This window comes from Hippopotamus amphibius, chromosome 2, assembly GCF_030028045.1.
Source record: "Hippopotamus amphibius kiboko isolate mHipAmp2 chromosome 2, mHipAmp2.hap2, whole genome shotgun sequence".
In the NCBI taxonomy this organism is placed as follows: Eukaryota; Metazoa; Chordata; class Mammalia; order Artiodactyla; family Hippopotamidae; genus Hippopotamus; species Hippopotamus amphibius.
In genome coordinates this window covers 171,412,072-171,434,110 of record NC_080187.1, presented here as the reverse complement: position 1 = coordinate 171,434,110, position 22,039 = coordinate 171,412,072, and the positions used below count along the sequence as shown (strand labels likewise).

Sequence of the window (22,039 nt, the reverse complement as noted above, 5' to 3'; positions counted from 1 at the left end):
AATTAATTTTTATTGGAGTATAGTTGCTTTACAATAGTGTGTTAGTTTCTTGCTGTACAACAAAATAAATCAGTGATATGTATACATAGATCTGCTCTTTTCTAGATTTCCTTCCCATTTAGGTCACCACAGAGCACTGAGTAGAGTTCCCTGTGCTATACAGTAGGTTCTCGTTAGTTTTCTATTGTATACATAGTAGTGTATATATGTCAGTCCCAATCTCCAAATTCATCTCACCCTCCTCCCCACCTTGGTAACCATAAGTTTGTTCTCTACATCTGTGACTCTATTTCTGCTTTGAAAATAAGTTCATCTCTACCATTTTTCTAGATTCCACATATAAATGATATACAATATTTGCTTTTCTCTTTCTGACTGACTTCACTTTGTATGACAGTCTGTAGGTCCATCCATGTTTCTGCAAATGTCACAATTTCATTCTTTTTTATATGGCTGAGTAATATTCCATTGTACCTATGTACTGCATCTTCTTTATCCATTCTTCTGTTGATGAACATTTAGGTTGCTTCTGTGTCCTGGCTATTGTAAATAGTGCTGCAGTGAACATTGGGGTGCATGCATCCTTTTGAATTATGGTTTTCTCTAGATATATGCCTAAGGGTGGGATTGCTGACTCATATGGTAGCTCTATTTTTAGATTTTAAGGAAACTGCATACTGTTCTCCATATTGGCTGTACCAATTTACATTCCCACCGACAGTATAGGAGGGTTCCCTTTTCTCCACAACCTCTCCAGCATTTATTGTTTGTAGAATTTTTGATGATGGCCACTCTGACTGGTGTGAGGTGATACCTCATTGTAGTTTTGATTTGCATCTCTAATAATCAGTGATGTTGAGCATCTTATCATGTGTTTGTTGGCCATCTGTATGTATTCTTTGGAGAAATGCCTATTTAGGTCTTCCGCCATTTTTTTGATTGGGTTGTATGTTTTTTTGATATCGAGCTGCATGAGCTGTTTGTATATTTTGGAGATTACTCCCTTGTCAGTTGCTTTGTTTGCAAATATTTTCTTCCATTCTGAGGGTTGTCTTTTTGTTTTGTTTATGGTTTCCTTTGCTGTGCAAAAGCTTTTAAGTTTAATTAGGTCCCATTTGTTTATTTTTGTTTTTATTTTTATTACTCTAGGTGGTGGATGGAAAAAGATCTTGCTGTGATTTATGTCAGAGAGTGTTCTGCCTATATTTCCCTAACAACAATATGAGCAGAAATCCTGATATTTTTATTTTATTTATTTATTTTTAAATAACTTTTTTTGAGATACAGTTAACAGACAATAAACTGCATATATTTAGAGTGTACAATTTGGTATCCCAACCTCCCAGTTCATTCCCCCCCAACCCTCCCCACTTTCCCCACTTGGTGTCCATATGTTTGTTCTCTACATCTGTGTCTCTATTTCTGCCTTACAAACGGGTTGATTTGTACCATTTTTCTATAGTCCACATATATGTGTTAATATACAATATTTGTTTTTCTCTTTCTGACTCACTTCACTCTGTATGACAGTCTCTAGGTCCATCCATGTCTCTACAAATGTCCCAGTTTCATTGCTTTTTACAGCTGAGTAATATTCCATTGTATATATGTACCACATCTTTTTTATCCATTCATCTGTTGCTGGACATTTTGGTTGCTTCCATGTCCTGGCTATTGTAAATAGTGCTACAAGAACATTGGGGTGCATGTGTGTTTTTGAATTATGGTGTTCTCTGGGTATACGCCCAGTGGTGGGATTGCTGGGTCATATGGTAACTCTATTTTTAGTTTTTTAAGGAACCTCCATACTGCTTTCCATAGTGGCTGTATCAATTTACATTCCCACCAACAGTGCAAGAGCGTTCCCTTTTCTCCACACCCTCTCCAGCATTTACTGTTTGTAGGTTTTCTGATGATGCCCATTCTAACCGGTGTGAGCTGATACCTCATTGTAGTTTTGATTTGCATTTCTCTAATAATTAGTGATGTTGAGCAGCTTTTCATGTGCCTCTTGGCCATCTGTATGTCTTCTTTGGAGAAATGCCTATTTAGGTCTTCTGCCCATTTTTTGATTGGGGTGTTTGTTTTTTTTGGATATTGAGCTGGATGAACTGTTTATATATTTAGGAGATTAATCCTTTGTTGATTCGTTTGCAAATATTTTCTCCCATTCTGAGGGTTGTCTTTTCATTTTGCTTATAGTTTCTTTTGCTGTGCAGAAGCTTTGAAGTTTCATTAGGTCCCAATTATTTATTTTTGTTTTTATTTCCATTACTCTAGGGGGTGGATCAAAAAAGATCTTGCTGTTATTTACATCGAAGAGTGTTCTTCCTATGTTTTCCTCTAGAAGTTTGATAGTGTCTGGCCTTACATGTAGGTCTTTTATCCATTTTGAGTTTATTTTTGTGTATGGTATTAAGGAGTGTTCTAATTTCATTCTTTTACATGTAGCTGTCCAGTTTTCCCAGCACCGCTTATTGAAGAGGCTGCCTTTTCTCCACTGTATATCCTTGGCTCCTTTGTCATAGTTTAGTTAACCATAGTTTATCTTTGGGCTTTCTATCCTGTTCCATTGATCTTCTTTTCTGTTTTTGTGCCAGTACCATACTGTCTTGATCACTGTAGCCTTGTAGTATAGCCTAAAGTCAGGAAGCCTGATTCTACCAACTCCATCTTTCCTTCTCAAGATTGCTTTGGCTATTCAGGGTCTTTTGCGTTTCCATACAAATCATAAAATGTCTTGTTCTAGTTCTGTGAAAAATGCCATTGGTAATTTGATCAGGATTGCATTGAATCTGTAAATTGCTTTCGGTAGTACAGTCATTTTCACAATGTTGATTCTTGCAATCCGAGAACATGGTATGTCCCTCCATCTGTTTGTGTCGTCTTTGATTTCTTTCATTAGTGTCTTATAGTTTTCTGAGTACAGGTCTTTTACTTCCTTGGTTAGGTTTATTCCTAGGTATTTTATTCTTTTTTGTTGCAATGGTGAATGGGATTGTTTCCTTAATTTCTCTTTCTGATCTTTCATTGTTAGTGTGTAGAAATGCAAGAGATTTCTGTGTGGTAATTTTGCATCCTGCAACTTTACCAAATTCATTGATTAGCTCAAGTAGTTTTCTGGTGGCATCTTTAGGATTTTCTGTGTATAATATCATGTCATCTGCGAACAGTGACAGTTTTACTTCTTCTTTTGCAATTTGGATTCCTTTTATTTCTTTTTCTTCTCTGATTGCTGTGGCAAGGATTTCCAAAACTATGTTGAATAGTAGTGGTGAGAGTGGACATCCTTGTCTTGTTTCTGATCTTAGAGGGAATGTTTTCAGTTTTTCACCATTGAGAATGATGTTTGCTGTGGGTTTGTCATATATGGCCTTTGTTATTGTTGAGGTGGGTTCCCTCTGTGCCCACCTTCTGCAGAGTTTTTATCATAAATGGGTGTTGAATTTTATCAAAAGCTTTTCTGCATCTATTGAGATGATCATGTGGTTTTTTCCTTCAGTTTATTAATATGGTGTATCACATTGATTGATTTGCATATATTGAAGAATCCTTGCATTCCAGGGATAAACCCCACTTGATCATGGTGTATGATCCTTTTAATGTGTTGTTGGGTTCTGTTGGCTAGTATTTTGTTGAGGATTTTTGCATCTAAATTCATCATTGATATTGGTCTGTAATTTTGTTTTTTTTGTGGTATCTTTATCCAGTTTTGGTATCAGGGTAATGGTGGCCTCATAAAATGAGTTTGGGTGTGTTCCTTCCTCTGCAACGTTTTGGAAGAGCTTGAGAAGGATGGGTGTTAGCTCTTCTCTAAATGTTTGATAAAATTCACCTGTGCATCCATCTGGTCCTGGACTTTTGTTTGTTGGGAGATTTTTTTATTCCAGTTTCAATTTCATTACTTGTGATTGGTCTGTTCATATTTTCTATTTCTTCCTGATTCAGTCTTGGAATTATACCTTTGTAAGAATCTGTCCATTTCATCCATGTTGTCCATTTTATTGGCATATAGTTGCTTGGAGTAGTCTCTGATGGTGCTTTTTATTTCTGCGGTGTCTGTTGTAACTTTTCCTGTTTCATTTCTAATTTTATTGATTTGAGTCCTCTCCCTCTTTTTCTTGATGAGTCTTGCTAGAGGTTTATCAACTTTATTTATCTTCTCAGAGAACCAGCTGTTAGTTTTTATTGATTTTTGCTATTGTTTTCTTTGTTTCTATTTCATTTATTTCTGCTCTGATCTTTATGATTTCTCTCCATCTACTCACTTTGGGTTTTGTTTGCTCTTCTTTCTCTAGTTTCTTTAGGTGTAAGTTTAGATTGTTTGTTTGGGATTTTTCTTGTTTCTTGAGGTAGGATTGTATTGCTATAAACTTTCCTTTTAGAACTGCTTTTGCTGCATCCCATAGGTTTTCCAACGTTGTGTTTTCATTGTCATTTGCCTCTAGGTATTTTTTGATTTCCTCTTTGATTTCTTCAGTGATCTCTTGGTTATTTAGTAGCATATTGTTTAGCCTCCATGTGCTTGTGTTTTTTACAGTTTTTTTCCTGTAATTGATTTCTAATCTCATAGCATTGTGGTTGGAGAAGATGCTTGATATGATTTCAGTTTTCTTAAATTTACCATGGCTTGATTTATGACCCAAGATGTGATCTATCCTGGAGAATGTTCCATGTGCACTTGAGAAGAACGTGTAATCTGCTGTTTTTGGATGTAATGTCCTATAGATATCTATTAAATCAAGCTGATTTATTGTGTCATTTAAAGCTCGTGTTTCCTTATTAATTTTCTGTGTGGATGATCTGTCCATTGGTGTAAGTGGGGTATTAAAGTCCCCCACTCTTACTGTGTTACTGTCGACTTCCTCTTTCATAGTTGTTAGCATTTGCCTTATATATTGAGGTGCTCCTTTATTGGGTTCATATATATTTATAACTGTTATCTCTTCTTCTTGGATTGATCCCTTGATCACTATGTAGTGTCCTTTCTCACCTCTTGTAACATTTTTTATTTTAAAGTCTACTTTATCTGATATGGGTATTGCTACTCCAGCTTTCTTTTGATTTTCATTTGCATGGAATATCTTTTTCCATCTCCTCACTTTCAGTCTGTATGTGTCCCTAGGTCTGAAATGGGTGTCTTGTAGACAGCATATATATGGGTCTTGTTTTTGTATCCATTCAGCCAGTGTATGTCTTTTGGTTGGTACATTTAGTCCATTTACGTTCAAGGTAATTATCGATATGTATGTTCCTATTACCATTTTCTTGATTGTTTTGTTTATGTTTTTGTAGGTCCTTTTTTTCTCTTATGTTTCCTGCTTAGAGAAGTTCCTTTAGCATTTGTTGTAGGGCTGGTTTGGTGGTGCTGAATTCTCTTAGCTGTTGCTTGTCTGTAAAGCTTTTGATTTCTCCGTCGAATCTGAATGAGATCTTTGCTGGGTAGAGTATTCTTGGTTGTAGGTTCTTCCCTTTCATCACTTGAAATATATCATGCCACTCCCTTCTGGCTTGCAGAGTTTCTGCTGAGAAATCAGCTGTTAACCTGATGGGAGTTCCCTTGTGTGTTTGTCATTTTTCCCTTGTTGCTTTTAATAATTTTTCCTTGTCTTTAATTTTTGTCAGTTTGTTTCATTTCAGTTATTGTGTTGCATATCTCTGTTTGTTTGTTCTTTAATTCTTCTAGGTCCTTGGAAAATATTTCGATGTTTGCATCCAGTCTTTTTTCAAAGTCCTGGATCATCTTCACCATTGTTATCCTGAATTCTTTTTCTGTAAGGGTGCCTATTTACTCTTCATTTAGTTTTTTTTCTGGGGTTTTATCCTGTCCCTTCATCTGGTACAAAGTGCTCTGCTTTTTCATTTTCTCTATCTTTCTGTGGCTGTGGTTTTCAGTTCCACAAAATGAAATACTGCTGATACTGCTTGATACTGCTGTCTGCCCTCTTGTGGAGGATGCTATCTAGGAGGCTCGCATGTGCTTCCTGATGGGAGGGACTGATGGTGGGTAGGGCTGGGTGGGTGGAGCTCAGTAAGACTTTAATCTTATTTGGTGGGCAGAGCTCAGTAAAACTTTAATCTGCTTGTCTGCCAATGGGTGGGGCTGTGCTCCCACCCTGTTGGTTGTTTGGCCTAAGGCTACCTAGCACTGGAGCCTACAGGCTTTTTAGTGGGGCTAATGGTGGACTCTAGGAGGGCTCACGCCAATGAGCATTTCCCAGAACCCTTGCCGCCAGTGCCCCCATCTCCTTGGTAAGCCACAGCTGCCCCCCACCTCTGCAGGCAACCCTCCAACACCAGCAGGCAGGTCTGGTTCAGTCTTCTATGGGGTCACTGCTCCTTCCCCCGGGTCCTGGTGAGCACACTTTTTTGTGTGCCCTCCAAGAGTGGATTCTCTGTTTCCCCTACAATCAAATCCTGCTGGCTTTCAAAGTCTGATTCTCTGGGGATTCCTCCTCCCGTTGCTGGACTCCCAGGTTGGGAAGCCTGACATGGGGCTCAGAACTCTCACTTTAGTGGGTGGACTTCTGCAGTATAACTGTTCTCCAGTTTGCGAGTCACTCACCCAGCATTTATGGGATTTGATTTTAACGCGATTGCACTCCTCCTACCGTCTCATTGCAGCTTCTCCTTTGTCTCTGGATGTGGGGTCTCTTTTCTCATGAGTTCCAGTGTCTTTCTGTCACTGATTGTTCAGCAGTTAGTCGTAATTCTGGTGCTCTTGCAAGAGGGAGTGAGTGCATGTCCTCCTACTCCACCATCTTGATCCTCTATATTTTTAAAACTATGGATATAAACTGCTAAATACAATGGATCCTTAACAATAGGGTTTTTAACTGGACAGGGCAACATATATGCGGATTTTTTCCCAGTAGTAAATACTAGAGTACTACACTATGCGTGGTTGGTTGCAAAACTGCAGAACAGGAGAGTCAACTATAAGTTATACTTGGATTTTCCACTAGGTGAAGGGTCGATACCCCTAACCTCCTACACTATTCAAGGGTCAACAGTAAATCATGAGTAAAATCATAATGGAAACAAAAAAATGAGTTCAAAATGATTAATAATGTTGAAAATAACTTACAGTAAAATATGTGGGGTATATATGAATAAAGATGAAACTTGACCATTTAATACTGTAGCTCAAAATAATTAATTGAAAGGTAAAAAATTAAAACTTTGAATATAGGAGAATTTCTTTATATATTTAACATTGCAATAACAATTTTATTCAAGATATGAAAAGCACTATCAATAATAATGGATAAACTAATCTACATTAAAAATTTGTTGGGTATATATGAATAAAGATGAAATTCTGATTACCACAGGAACTACTGAGATAGTGAAAAGTAAAGCCAAAGGGTGGAAGAATTAAGAAAGGGATTATATCTGGGAGATATATGTATACATATAAATCATATCTATGTTACCTTATAGGTCACTGAGAAACCAATAATTTTGAAAATCTACATGGAATTGACAAATCCCTAGAAAATATAACTTAAAGAAAAATAGCCAGGAAGTTTAAATTTTCCTATAAACATTAAATAAACTGGCTCTGTTTTCAAAAATATTCTGGCAAGGACAGCCCCAGGCTCACATGACTTTACTGGAAACCTGTAAAAAAAATATTCAAAGAATGGTATACAGTTTCTTCTGGAGAGTAGATGCTATCATCTCCTTTATGAGGCTAACAAAACCTCAATGTCAAACCCAGTGAAGACAATATTCACAAATCAATCAGTGTGATGCACCACATCAACAGATTGAAGAATAAGAACCCTATGATCATCTCAATAGATTCAGGAAAAGCTTTTGACAAATTCGACACCTATTTATGATAAAAACTCTCTGGAGGGGCTTCCCTGGTGGTGCAGTGGTTAAGAATCCACCTGCCAATGCAGAGGACATGGGTTTGAGCCCTGGTCCAGGAAGATCCCACATGTTGCGGAGTGACTGAGCCCATGTACCACAACTACTGAGCCTGTGCTCTAGAGCCCGTGAGCCACAGCTGTTGAACCCATGTGCCACAACTGCTGAAGCCTGTGTACCTAGGGCCTGTGCTGTGCAACAGGAGAAGCCACAGCAGTGGGAAGCCCATGTACCGCAATGAAGAGTGGCCCCCGCTGGCCACAACTAGAGAAAGCCCGTGCATAGCAACAAAGACCCAACGCAGCCAATAAATAAATAACTAAACAAAATTTAAAACAAACAAACAAAAACTCTCTGGAAACTGGGCATAGAAGGAACACACCTCAACATAATAAAGGCCATATATGACAAACCTACAGCTGACATCATACCCAGTGGTGAAAAGCTGAAAGCATTTCCTCTGAGATCAGGAAAAGGCAAGGATATCCACTCTCTCCACTTTTATTCAACATAGGTTTGGAAGTCCTAGCCATGGCAATCAGGGAAGAAAAAGAAATAAAAGCAAAACAAATTGGAAAAGAAGAACTAAAACTGTTACTGTTTGCAGATGACATGATACTTTACATAGAAAATCCTAAAGATGCCACCAGAAAACCACTAGAACTGATCAATGAATTTGGTAAGGTTGCAGGATACAAAATCCATGCACAGAAATCTCTTGAATTCCTATACACTATCAACAAAAAATCAGAAGGAGAAGTTAAGGAAACAATCTCATTTACCATCACAACAAAAAGAATAAAATACCTAGGAATAAACCTACCTAAGGAGGAAAAAGATCTGTACTCAGAAAACTGTAAAAATCTGATAAAAGAAATAAAAGATGACAAACAGATGGAGAAATATACCATGTTTTTGGATTGGAAGAATCAATATTGTGATAATGACTATACTACCCAAAGCAATCTACAGATTCAATGTAATCCCTATCAAATTCCCAATGGCATTCTTTACAGAATTAAAACAAAAAATTTTTGCAATTTGTATGGAAACACAAAGGACCCTGAATAGCCAAAGCAGTCTTGAGAAAGAAAAATGGAGCTGGAGGAATCAGGCTCCCTGACTTCAAACTATACTACAAAGCTACAGTAATCAAGACAGTATGGTACTGGCACAAAAACAAAAATATACATCAGTGGTACAGGATAGAAAGCCCAGAGATAAACCCACCCACCTATGGTCACCTAATCTATGACAAAGGAGGCAAGAACATACAGTGGAGAAAAGCCTCTTCAATAAGTGGTGTTAGGAAAACTGGACAGCTACATGTAAAACAATGAAATTAGAGCACTACCTAATACCATACGAAAAAGTAAACTCAAAATGGATTACTCTGTTTGACCCACCTCCTAGATTAATGGAAATAAAAACAAAAATAAATAAGTGGGACCTAATGAAACTTAAAAGCTTTTGCACAGCAAAGGAAACTATAAACAAGATGAAAAGACAACCCTCGGAATGGGAGAAAATATTTGCAAATGAATCAACGAAGGATTAATCTCCTAAATATATAAACAGTTAATGCAGCTCAATATAAAAAAAAAACCCAATCAAAAAAATGGACAGAAGACCTAAATAGGCATTTCTCCAAAGAAGACATACAGATGGCCAAGAGGCACATGAAAAGCTGCTCAGCATCACTAATTATTAGAGAAGCACAGATCAAAACTACAATGAGGTATCACCTCACACTTGTCAGAATGGGCATCATCAGAAAGTCTACAAACAGTAAATGCTGGAGAGGGTGTGGAGAAAAGGGAACGCTCTTGCACTGTTGGTGGGAATGTAAATTGATACAGCCACTATGGAGAACAGTATGGAGGCTCCTTAAAAAACTAAACATAGAGCTACCATATGACTCAGCAATCCCACTCCTGAGCATATACCCAGAGAACACAATAATTCAAAAAGACACATGCACCCCAATGTTCATTCCAGCACTATTTACAATAGCCAGGACATGGAAACAACCTAAATATCCAACGACAGGTGAATGGGTAAAGAAGATGTGATACATGTATGCAAGGGAATATTACTCAACTATAAAAAGGGACAAAATTGGGCCATTTGTAGAGATGTGGATGGACCCAGAGTCTGTCATACAGAATGAAGAAGCCAGAAAGAGAAAAACAAATATTGTATATTAAGGCATATATGTGAAATCTAGAAAAATAATACAGATGAAAAATAGTACTGCCTATTTGCAGGGCAGGAATAGAGACATAGATATAGAGAATGGACGTGTGGACTCAGTGAGGGGAGGGGAGGGTGGGACGAATTGGGAGATTAGGATTGACATATATACACTACCATGGGTAAAATAGATAGCTAGTGGGAACATGCTATAAAGCACAAGAAGCTCAGCTCAATGCTCTGTGACGACCTAGATGGGTGAGATGGGGGCAGGGAGGGAGTGGGAGGGAGGTCCAAGAGGGAGGAGATATAGGTATACATATAGCTGATTCACTTCATTGTACAGCAGAAACTAACACAGCAGTGTAAAGCAATTATACTCTAATAAAAAAAATTGCAAGAGAAAATATTTTTAAAATGTCAATTCTCCAGAAAGTGATCTACAGCATCACTGCACCCAAGAGGTATTTCACAGAACTTAAGTTCTAAATAGATGTGGAAAAACCAATGGCCGTCATTAGCTAGGTAGTCCTGAGGTCTCGCTTTAGCAAATGAAGTCATAGTAAGGAATATAGTGTGGTATTGATGAGGGCATAGGGACACAGATTAATGGACAAGAAATAGAGATCCCACACACATTTGGACACTGATACACACATATATGAACACATGACTTGTGATGGAGTTTTCTTGGCAGAGAGTGGGGAAAAGACTATTTTCTTTTTTCTCCTCAATAAGTGGTGCAAGGACAAGTGTCTCTATGATGTCCTATAGGGACACATTTTTTTCTACATGGAAAAAAAAAAACTTGACTCTGCTGCGTCCTCTCCTGCTTCTTGATATTGTGGGCCCCCAAGGTGACACTGATTGAGCTGCACAGAGAGCAGAGCAGGGCTATGAGGAGCGTGAAATCCCAGGAGATATAGCCCAGAAGCTGTGATGGGCAGGTGACACCAGGGCAGGTCTGTGGCTGAGGGGAAGTTGAGGTGACAGTTGGTCCTGGGGCTGAGTGGCTCTGCCCTGTGCTTCTCAATGACATGAGGGCAGGGCTTCTGGGAGCTTTCTCAGCAATATCATGAAATTACTCTGAGTGTACATTAGGAGCTTATAGATTTGGGTCTTCTAAAATCCTCATGTCCTAGGGCCTAATACATCCTAGGATCTCAGTAAATGTTTCTTGTTTGCATGAGTGAATGGCCTCCAGTTAGCTTTTGGCTGAGGTTTGGTGGGGATAGTGCTGGTGGGATGCAAGGCCACAGGGATGGGGGGAGGCCACTGCCAAAGACAGTGGGGCAGCTGAGGGCCTGGGAGGCAGGGGAGGTGGGGCAGAAAATGAGCTGCTTGAGGCCTGGGGCAGAGTCAAGGCACCTGGAGAGCTTTGGATGTGGTCATCTAGCCACTTATAACCAATCGCACCCTTGGCTCCTCTCCTCGCAGGAGTGAGGGGTGAGGGACACTGAGAAATTTCCCTGGTTCTTAAGCTGGGTCCACTGACAATTCCTATACTGTAGTGGGTTCACTTGAGCTGCCCTTTCCTGGGTTGGAGTGAGGGATTTTAATTACCTTTGTTTTGTAGCTTCACATCCTCTGCCAAATGCACAACCCACTTTCCCTGATGATAAGAGAGAGGCTAAGGCCCACGGACGCTTTTAGGCTAAGACCCATCCATTCCTTCCTTCCTTTCATCCATCCTTGCTGGGTGTCTATGCAGCATCGAACTTGTAGTCTGGGTTGGGGATGGGAGCTGGGGTTCAGAAATTTGAGCTGAACAGAAGGGTCTGGACTACAGGGGGTTTGGTGAGATGGGCTCTGGCCTCAGGAGTGGGGATTGTCACTCACCTGTCCCAGCCCAGGAAGCAGAAGAAAGGCCATCAGGAGCAGGAGTGGCTGCATCGTCCCTGAAGGTCTGCCCAGGTCACAGCTGCTGGTGTTTCTTCCTTCCAGACACAATACTCAGGGGAAGGAAGGAGGGGTGGCTCAGCGCCCGCACAGACCTCCCAGACCTGTGCTCTCATCAGGCTGGGTGTCAGCATGCAGTGTGGTCACTCCTGCCATGGCTTAGGTGGGAACGACACTCTCACCACACTTGCACCCCCACTGCTGAGTCACAAAGCAAGAAGAGAGAACAAGAAAGTGAAGGCTGTGGTGCAGCCAGTGTTACTGAGTCCAAGCTCATACTGCTCGCTGCATGACAGGCCACTACATCGAGAGATGAGTTGAGGCAAGGAATAACAACTTTAGTTGGAATGCCAGCAGACTGAGAAGATAGTGGACTTGTGTTCCAGAGAACCATCGTGCCTGACTTAGAATTCAGGCTTCGTTTATACTAAACGGGAGGGAGTAAAGTCAAACATTTCCTGGTTCCAGTCAGCCTCCAGAGGGGATGTGTTAATTTCTTACGGCTTGCAGTCTTTCACAGGTGGGCCTGGTCAGGATGACTCCTGTGAGCTAAACAAAGGCAGGTTTCCCAGCAACGGGCATTGTGTGTAATTAAATCTTATAGGCAACGTCCCTTTAGTGACTAACATAACAGAATGCCAGGGTTTTTTCCTATTACACCAGCAGAGTGGCTTGATCCCCAGAAGTCCCTCAGTGACTGAATCAAAAATATCTCCATTTCTCAACTCCTGGCTCTTTTTCGACTCTGATGAAATCATGAACAATTCCTCGGTAGGGAAAGTCCAGGGGTATGAGAGACACAGCTCCAGCCCTTGAGAAACTGACTGTCAGCTGGAGCAGACCTAGAATGTGTGGGTAGAGGACACGATGGAAAGGACTATGGGGAGGGGTCTGCTTGGTGCCAAGTGTGAGGTAGAGGCTGGACTTGCTTTAGGAGCAGTCAGACCTGGACACACCCAAGTACCCCAAACAGCACCCCCATTTTCTACCTTGCCACCATTCCAGCCTCACATTTTTGAAGTGTTTAGAATTGCTTCTTTAAATGTAAACATTCTGCAACAAAGAGAGCTTTTCTTATTACACAATCTTTTTTTTTTTTTTTGAACTGGTAAATGTGATTTATAACTTTGTGACTTTGGGAAATATACTTTTTTTTTTTTTTTGAGTTCTTATTACACAATCTTGAACAAAAGTCCTGGACTTGATATTTGCTGGACTAAAACTAACCATCATTGGGTCCATCAGAATTGAGTGACCTGATTGGGTTGTGCTGAGGTATTAGGACCCCTCGAGCTGAAATGGAGGCTGTCCCACTCAAATCAGTGTGACTGTGAGTGGGGAGGGGCTTCCTCTCCAGAAATGCTTGCTACTGGTGTGCAGTGAAGGGAAAAACGGATGCTGGTCATCCTAATAACCACCACCCACTAAGTATTCTCTGTCCAGTGTCCAGAGAACCATGCCTGTGACATCCCTGGGCCTATAAATCCTAAACATTTGCAATTGATCCCACCACTCTCACCAGTATGAGGACAGAAGAAAGAGACATGTCAAGGAAGGCATGAAGAGTTCTAAACAACCCAATCCAAGTGAGATGAAGGAACGGCATCTTATGAATAAAGAGAAAGAGAGAGGAAGGCAGCATGCTTCAGTGCTAAGGATGATGACCTGAGGATGTGGAATTCTCCACTGCTTTTAGTTTTCTTATTTATATGCTGTGTATTTAGCTGTCTTTCTATGTTGAATATGTGTTGCTTTTACACCTATAACACATTTTGCCGTAGTCAAATCTCACTCACCATGCACACATTCAGCAAACCACTTCTCTTCAAGCCCACTCCTCTTTAAGCTGCATGTTTTAAATATGAGGTTGCTTTTCTGAATACATTCTTATATTAAAAATTCGAAGATTGTTGAATAGAAGAAAAAATTTACTTAAGATACTATAGGCTTGGGACTTCCCTTGTGGCCCAGTGGTTAAGAATCTGCTTGCCAATGCAGGGGACATGGGTGCGATCACTGGTCCAGGAAGATCCCATATGCCATGGAGCAACTAAGCCGGTGCGCCACAACTACTAAGCCTGCGCTCTAGAGCCCTCATGCTGCAACTACTGAGCCCACGCGCTGCAACTGCTGAAGTCCTTGTGCTCTAGGGCCCATGTACCACAACTACTGGGCCTGCATGCTGCAACTAATGAAGCCCACATGCCTAAAACTTGTGTTCCACAACAAGAGAAGCCACAGTACTAAGAAGCCCGCACAACACAACAAAATGTAGCCCCTACTTGCCACAACTAGAGAAAGCCCGTGTACAGCAACGAAGATCCAAGGCCGCCATAAACAAACAAACAAACAAACAAATTATAGGCTAGAGACACCTTTGAAACATTAGGATACCCTTGAAACCAGTAATTCTCATTATAATGAGTTTACTTTGGAGATAAATGTATTTACACACACACACACACACACACACACGGAAACAGTGGGAGGTGGGGAAAGATTGGCTCAGACCAAGATGGAAGAGCGCTCTCAAAGTCACTTGGGGCTGAAGGAGGATGTGCTGTCAGGACACCAGAGGTTGCACAGGGCCCTGGGCCCAGGACTCCAAGACGCAGCTGGGACAGGCACTTGAGCTGAACCTGGGAATCCTGAAGGCCCTCCTGATATTTTCTCAGGCTTCCAAGCTTTGGCTGCTCTAATGCGGAGACGGAACACTGCATGGGATGAGGTAACCTTGCAAAGCGTCCCTCCATCTCTGTTAGTGTGGAGAAGTGCCCCCTTAACCCGAGCTTCTCAAGTGGTCCTCCTTCCACATCTGGATTGTCTTATGTTGCCACATCGGCACTGGGACAGGGTGGGGTAGGGGAGTAAGTGTGGATGAGGAGAAGAGCCTATGGATGTGATAGGAGGGTCCTGGAAAGAGGGTCCTGTTTTCCTGAGGAGGTGTCTCCCTTTTCTGTTGGAGATCATGCCCAGCCTGGCAGGGGGAGCTGGCACTGGGGGCGTGTGCCTGGAGGGGGCTGGCTGTCAGTGCAGCAGGAATTTTCATTCCAGAGTTGGAAGTGGGGGTGTGTCCTGGAGGGGGAAGCCTGTAACAGATCAGAAATGGGAACAGATGGTTGCCAGACACAGTAGGGGCCTAATGAATATGTTTGGGTGAATGAAGGAGGACTCAATGATTTCTGCTCAAGAGATGAAAGTTTATTAAGTTCCAGGCAGCATCCCCTTCCTCCCCTTGGCCCAGTGCCATTCTGACGTCCCCCCCAGAGAAGATGGAGGGAGCCATCCCAGGGGCACCTCAGTCTGGTCCCTGCAGGTTGTCGTGGCTCATTGTTTTTTGGATCCAGGACAGAAAGCTTGAGATTCTGGTGTAGACATTTGGGGGTGTCCCATTCAGTTGTCCAAAGGAGACAATGCCCTGGGCCACACCGTTACACACAAAGGGTCCCCCGGAGTCCCCCTGTGGGCAGAGGGAGGAAGGGCTGAGCTGGACCTTCTGTAGGTCCGATCCTCCTTGCGGCCCCAGGGTGGGCGGTCTATGTTGTGGGGCCTGGCTGATATCAAGGCCTTGTTGGTCCTGAGGTTTCAGCCTGGCCTTGACAATCCCCCTTCTCCTCCCCCAGGAAGCCTCAGCCCATGTGTGACTGTGGGACAGTGTCCACCCCCCAGGGAGACAGGGCAGAGACTTGATGGGAGGACAGGCTGGGGACACGGGGATGTGATCAGTTCCCACTGCCCCGGATGCTCACAGCTCGGCTGTGCCCAGGGCTTTGCATGGATAGTACTGGGGATCTCACCTTAAAAGAACTCTTCCTCTTTCTCGGGTCCCCCGCACATATCTGGGTGTTGTTGTTGTAATCTTTGTAGCGAGAGCTGCATTGCTCATCCCTTTGGACTTCAAGCTCTACCTCCTGCAGTTTCTCTGCCACAGGATCGTTCACGCCTAGGCGCCCCCAGCCGGCCACACTGCACACCATCCCTGGCTTCACCGGCTCCCTCCTCCAGGGCAGCCTGATGGGGCTTACAGCGGAGGTCAGATTGGCCTTCCTTGTCAGCTGAAGGCAGAGGAAAGGCATTCTCACCTACCGATAGCCCACAAAGACTGCATCGACAGTCATGGGGTTGCCTTCTTCACAGCCCTGGGACCAAAGAAGGGGTCATACCAGAAGGAAGGACAGGAATGAGGTCATGGGGAATGCAAAACCCTGGGGTGAAAGTGTGCAGGAAGCAGTGCACCCTTGTGCCCTACCTGCAGTAACATGATGTCGTTGACCAAGTTCTTAGAATCATAGTCTGGGTGGGGGATGGCTCTTCTCACCAGGATGACCTGCTGGGTCCTCTCCTGCTGATGGATGTTGTGGGCCCCCAGGGTGACGCTGGTTGAGCTGCACAGAGAGCAGAGAGGGAGGTGGAGGCACAGGGGATACAGGCCAGGAGCCATAAGGAAAGTGCACAGCTTGGGGCAGGGCGGGACTGGAGGTGGAGGATTCTAGGTGATGGGCCCTGGGGCTGATCATCTCTGTGCTGTCTGCTTCCTGGCAGCCTGGCTGGGTGGCAGTTCCTGGAGTCACTTAGGGTGTGAGTCCTGCACAGAGCTTGACTGTCTCTGAGGAAAACTGTGGACTTCTCACATTTGCACTCTGGGCTCCAGGGTGTAACCTCACATTCCTTCCATCCCAACTTTTATCACTTCATTCTCTCCAGGGGCCACTGGCATTGACCTGTTCCTCCCTCCCCAGACTCCCCTGTCCTCTGAAGAGCTCTCCTATGTTACATTTTGGCCCAGTTTTGCAGCCCCTTGAGAAGAGGGTTCTCTGTGAGGGGTCCACAGAGGGGCGGGGGCCCAGGTGTGCTCCTCACCTTCCCAAGCAGTGAGCTGCTGTCAGCACGAAGTCCTCACGCACAAGGAAACCCCCGCAGATGAAACTTTTCTGTGAAATCTGGTACCGAAGAAATGCCATGTAGGGACGAGAGTGAGGCTTGACCTCATGGCCCTCGATGATTTTTCCTGAAAGAGAGATTCCAGCCTGCTTGCTGTACTCATGGAGCCAAAGCCTGGAGAGGGGAGATGGGACCAGATTTTCTGGTCTTTGAGGGAATTTGACTTGAGTTCAGAAATTCCTGGAGATGGGCCAGGGCCAGGACGTGTGTGAGTGTAGCCCCTGAGCAGGGCTGTGCCAGTGTGGGGTGGGACTGGGCCTCTGGGTGGGGACAGTCACTCACCGGCCTCCCCAGTGGGGGACAGAAGCAGGGCCACCAGGAGCAGGCGCAGGAGCATCTCTGCAGGAGGGCTGCCCAGGTCTGAGCTGCTGCTGCTTCCTTCTGGTCTTTTAACCCCGAGTGTCCCCTGTGGTGTTGTGGCCTTTATCACATGAAGCTTCTCCGAAAGCCTCACAGCATTGTCTGATCAAGTTCTGGGGTCTGAGTGGAGTACGAATTTAACACAAACCTCTGATAAATTCTTATCCGTAGGGTGGTGGCGATGTTGCATCAGCCAGTTTCAGGTCCCTGAGCCCCAGCAACTTGGGTCTCATGATGATAGATCAAAGAATGTCTTCATTTCTGTGGTTCTCTTTAGATCGCCATGGTAATTTTTTATTGAGGCCCCTTTTTGCATGAGACTGTGGGAAACATTGGAGATAAGATCTCTTGCTTCTCGTGGAGGAGACACGCCATCATGATTAGACAAGGATGCTGAGATCCGTGGTATGGGATGGACAGAATCGTGTGAGAGTGATGCTGATGAGGGCTTATTCCAGTTGCTAAAGAACTGAGTGGTTTAAAACAATAACGACTTTGCTTTTATTCACAAATCTGCATTTTGGTCAGGGCACAGTGTGGAGAACACCCCTCTGCTCCCCTTGGTGTCAGGGAGGTTTGAATTCTGGAGACTGAAATCACCTGAAGGCTCACACATGCCCAGTGTTTGATGCTAGCTGACCCTGGGCACATTGGTTTCTGTCCATGAGGGCCCTTCTAGCAGTCTCGGCTGGTGGGATTGTTTGGCTCCCTTGCAACGTAATGATTGGCTTCCCTCGAGTGAGCATCTCCCAAAAAGTGAGCCAGGCAGAAGTTGTGTTCTTTTCATTACCTGGGCTTTGATGTCATATGGCGTGTATTCTACCATATTCCACTCCTTGGGGCAATCAAGAGCACCCACCAGATTAAAAAGGAAGGGCTATAGACCCCACCTCCCAGAGGGAGGAGTGTTGCAGTCATGTAAGAAGAGTCTGTGGGTTGGGAGCTATACAATGGCAGTCATGTCCCAAAATGGAAAAGGAGAGACTCATGGAATTGAAAATATTGTTGGTTCTAAACATCTTGATGCCAAGTCTCCTGAAAAGAAACAAAACCTTAGTTAAAGAAACAAAGCACACTGTCAATACTTATTCTGGTAGGGGAGTATCAGTGAACCAAGCAGAGTGTCCTCACCTTATATAGGTTCAGACACCCTGCTCTGGGCAGCCTAGGTGAGGTATCAGAATACATGTCAGGTGGGGAGTGGACACCCAAGAGCAATGAGGAGGGTGTTCACACAAGGGACTGGCACTAGTAGGTGGTATTGGAGGGAGGGCTCGTGCCAATGAGTACTTCCCAGAACTTCTGCTGCCAGTGTCTTGTCCCAGTGGTGAGCCACAGCCACCCCCTGCCTCTGCAGGAGACCCTCCAGCACTTACAGATAGGTCTGCTTCAGTCTCCTATGGGGTCACTGCACCTTCCCTCTGGGTCCTGGTGTGCACATTACTTTGTGTGTGCCCTCCAAGAGTGGAGTCTCTGTTTCCCCCAGTCCTATGGAAGCCCTGCAATCAAATCCTACTGGCCTTCAACGTCTGATTCTCTGGGGATTCCTCCTCCCATTGTCAGAACCCCAGGTTGGGAAGCCTGACATAAGGCTTGAACCATGACTCCAGTGGGTGGACTTCTGTGGTATAACTGTTCTCTCGTTTGTGAGTTGCCCCCACCCCCCAGCAGTTATGGGATTATATTTTATTGTGATTGCACTCATCCTATCATCTCATTCAGATTCTTCTTTGTCTTTGGATGTGGGGTATCTTTTTTGGTGAGTTCCAGTGTCTTCCTGTCGATAATTGTTCAGCAGTTAGTTGTGATTCCAGTGCTCTTGCAAGAGGGAGTGAGTGCACGTCCTTGTACTCTGCCCTCTTGAGCCAATCTCCCTATTGTTTGTAGACTTTTTGATGATGGCCATTCTGACCATTGTGAGGTGATACCTCATTGTAGATTTGACTTGCATTTCTCTAATAATTAGTGATGTTGAGCATCTTTTCATGTGCCTCTTGGCCATCCATATGTCTTGTTTGGAGAAATGTCTCTTTAGGTCTTCTGCCCATTTTTGTTTTGATCGGGTTCTTTGTTTTGATATTATTAAGCCACATGAGATGTTTGTGAAATTTGGAGATTAATCCCTTGTTAGTTGCATTGTTTGCAGATATTTTCTCCCATTCTGTGGATTGTCTTTTCATTTTGTTTATGGTTTCCTTTGCTGTGTGAAACCCAAGATTTCCCAATCTGGGGTTCTGGCAATGGGAGGAGGAATCCCAAGAGAATCAGACTTTGAAGGCCAGTGGGATTTGATTGCAGGACTTCCATAGGATTGGGGAAAACAGAGACTCCACTCTTGGAGGGAACACATGAAGTAATTTATTTCCTTTGCTGTGTGAAAGCTTTTGAGCTTAATTAGGTCCCATTTGTTTATTTTTTGCTTTTATTTCCATTACTCTGGGTGATTAATGGAAAAGGTATTGCTGCGATTTATGTCAGAGTGTTCTGCCTATGTTTTCCTCTAAGAGTTTTATAGTGTCTGGTCTCACATTTAGGTCTTTAATCCACTTTGAGTTTATTTTGGAGTTTATTTGAGTGTATGGTGTTAGGGAGTTTTCTAATTTCATTTTTTTTAATGTGTAGCTATCCATTTTTCCCAGCACCACTTATTGAAGAGACTGTCTTTCATCCATTGTATACTCTTGCTTTCTTTGTCATAGATTAATTGACCACATGTGTGTGGGTTTATTTCTGGGCTTTCTATTCTGTTCCATTGATCTGTATGTCTGTTGTTGTGCCAATAGCATACTGTTTGGGTGACTACAGCTTTGTAGTATAGTCTGAAGTCAGGGAGCCTGATTCCTCAGCTCCGTTTTTCTTTCTCAAGATTGCTTTGGCTATTTGGAGTCTTTTGTGTATCCATATCAATTTAAGACTCTTTGTTCTAGTTTTGTGAAAAATGCCATTGGTAATTTGATAGGGATTGCATTGAATCTGTAGATTGCCTTGGATAGTCTAGTCATTTTGATGATATTGATTCTTCCAATTCAAGAACATGGTATATCTTTCCATCTGTTTCTGTCGTCTTCAATTTCTTTCATCAGTGTCTTATAGTTTTCAAAGTACAAGACTTTTGCCTTCTTAGGTAGGTTTATTCCTAGGTATTTTATTCTTTTAGATGCCATATTACATGGGATTGTTTCTTGAATTTCTCTTTCTGATTTTTCGTTGTTGGTGTACAGATTTCTCTGTGTTAATTTTGTATCTTTCAACTTTACAGAATTCATTGGTGGGCTCTAGTAGTTTTCTGGTAGCATCTTTAGGATTTTCTATGTATAGTATCATGTCATCTGTGAACAGTGACAGTTTAATTTCTTTTTTTCTAATTTGGATTCCTTTTATTTCTTTTTCTTCTCTGATTGCCATAGCTAGGACCTCCAAAACCAAGATGAGTAAAAGGGGTGAGAGTGGACATCATTGTCTTGTTCCTGATCTTAGAGGAAATGCCTTCAGCTTTTCACCATTGAGTATGATGTTAGCTGTAGGTTTGTCATATATGTCTTTATTATGTTGAGGTATGTTCCTTCCATACCCACTTTCTTGAGATTTTTTTTTTTATCATAAACGAGTATTGAATTTTGTCAAAAGCTTATTCTGCATCTTTTGAGACAATCGTATGGTTTTTATTTTTCCATTTGTTGATGAGGTGCATCCCAGTGATTGATTTGTGAATATTGTCTTTACTGGGTTTGACACTGAGGTTTTGCTAGTCTCATAAAGGGGATGGTAGCATCTACTCTCCAGAAGAAATTGTTTACCATTCTTTGAATTTTTTTTTTAAACAGGTTTCCAGTGAAGCCATGTGAACCTGGGGCTGTCCTTGCTGGAATATTTTTGAAAATGTAATCAGTTTATTTAATGTTTATAGGAAAATTTAAACTTCCTGAGTATTTTTCATTGTTATATTTTCTAGGGATTTGTCAGTTCTATGTAGATTTTCAAAATTATTGTCTTCCTAGTGACCTATAAATTTGCATAAATATGATTTATATATATATATATCGCCCAGATATAAACCCATTCTTAATTCTCCCACCCTGTGGCTTTACTTTTCACTATCTTAGTAGTGCCTGTGGTAATCAAAATTTCATCTTTATTCATATATACCCAACAAATTTTTAATGTAGAGCATATCCATTATTATTGATAGTTAGTGCTTTGTATATCTTGTATAAAATTGTTTTCCTAATGTTAAGTGTATAAAGAAATTCTCCTATATTCAAAGTTTTAATTTTTTACCTTTCAATTAATTATTTTGAGCTAGAATGTTAAATGGGCATTTCATCTTTATTCATATATACCCAACGAATTTTACTATAAATTATTTTCATCATTATTAATCATTTTGAACACATTTTTTGTTTCCATTATGACTTTACTCATGATTCATTTGACTCTTGAACAGCATGGGATGTTAGGGGCCTGAACACTCTGCCTAGTGGAAAATCCAAGTATAACTTATAGTTGGCCCTCCTGTTCTGTAGTTTTGTGACCAACCATGGGTAGTGAAGTACTCTAGTATTTACTACTGAAAAAAATCCACTTGTAAGTGGTCCAGTTCAAACTCCTGTTGTTCAAGCACCCTCTGTATTAGCAGTCTATTTCCTTAGCTTTAAAAATATAAGGATTTTCTGCTCATATACTTGTTGTGAAATTCTAGCTTAAACTCATTGTAGTGTATTAAAAATGATGTATCATTTTAATCCTTTAAACATTTTTGAGACCTAAT

The 22,039-nt window shown here is 42.1% G+C and overlaps 2 protein-coding genes across 4 annotated transcripts in view; one reads left to right on the top strand and one right to left on the bottom strand.

The window, feature by feature from the left end:
* The window catches only part of LOC130846061 (cathepsin G-like), a 51,806-nt gene that overhangs the window by 21,195 nt on the left and 8,572 nt on the right, over nt 1-22,039 (top strand). The gene's annotated exons all lie outside the window — the stretch shown is intronic.
* LOC130844577 (mast cell protease 3-like) lies at nt 15,269-17,284 on the bottom strand. The gene is made up of 5 exons (XM_057720750.1): nt 17,194-17,284; nt 16,831-16,978; nt 16,220-16,355; nt 15,768-16,025; nt 15,269-15,430 (listed from the first exon to the last, which is right to left on the bottom strand). The coding sequence occupies exons 1-5, from the start codon at nt 17,246-17,248 to the stop codon at nt 15,269-15,271; spliced, it is 759 nt and encodes a 252-aa protein (XP_057576733.1). The 5' UTR covers nt 17,249-17,284.

Coding starts and splice junctions, on each gene's coding strand:
- LOC130844577 (XM_057720750.1), bottom strand. CDS start 17,248: ATGCTCCTGCGCCTGCTCCTGGTGGCCCTGCTTCTGTCCCCCACTGGG. Junction 16,979..17,193: donor GTCCCCCACTGGGGAGGCCG/GTGAGTGACTGT, acceptor TCTCTCTTTCAG/GAAAAATCATCGAGGGCCAT. Junction 15,431..15,767: donor AGAGGAAGAGTTCTTTTAAG/GTGAGATCCCCA, acceptor CTCTGCCCACAG/GGGGACTCCGGGGGACCCTT.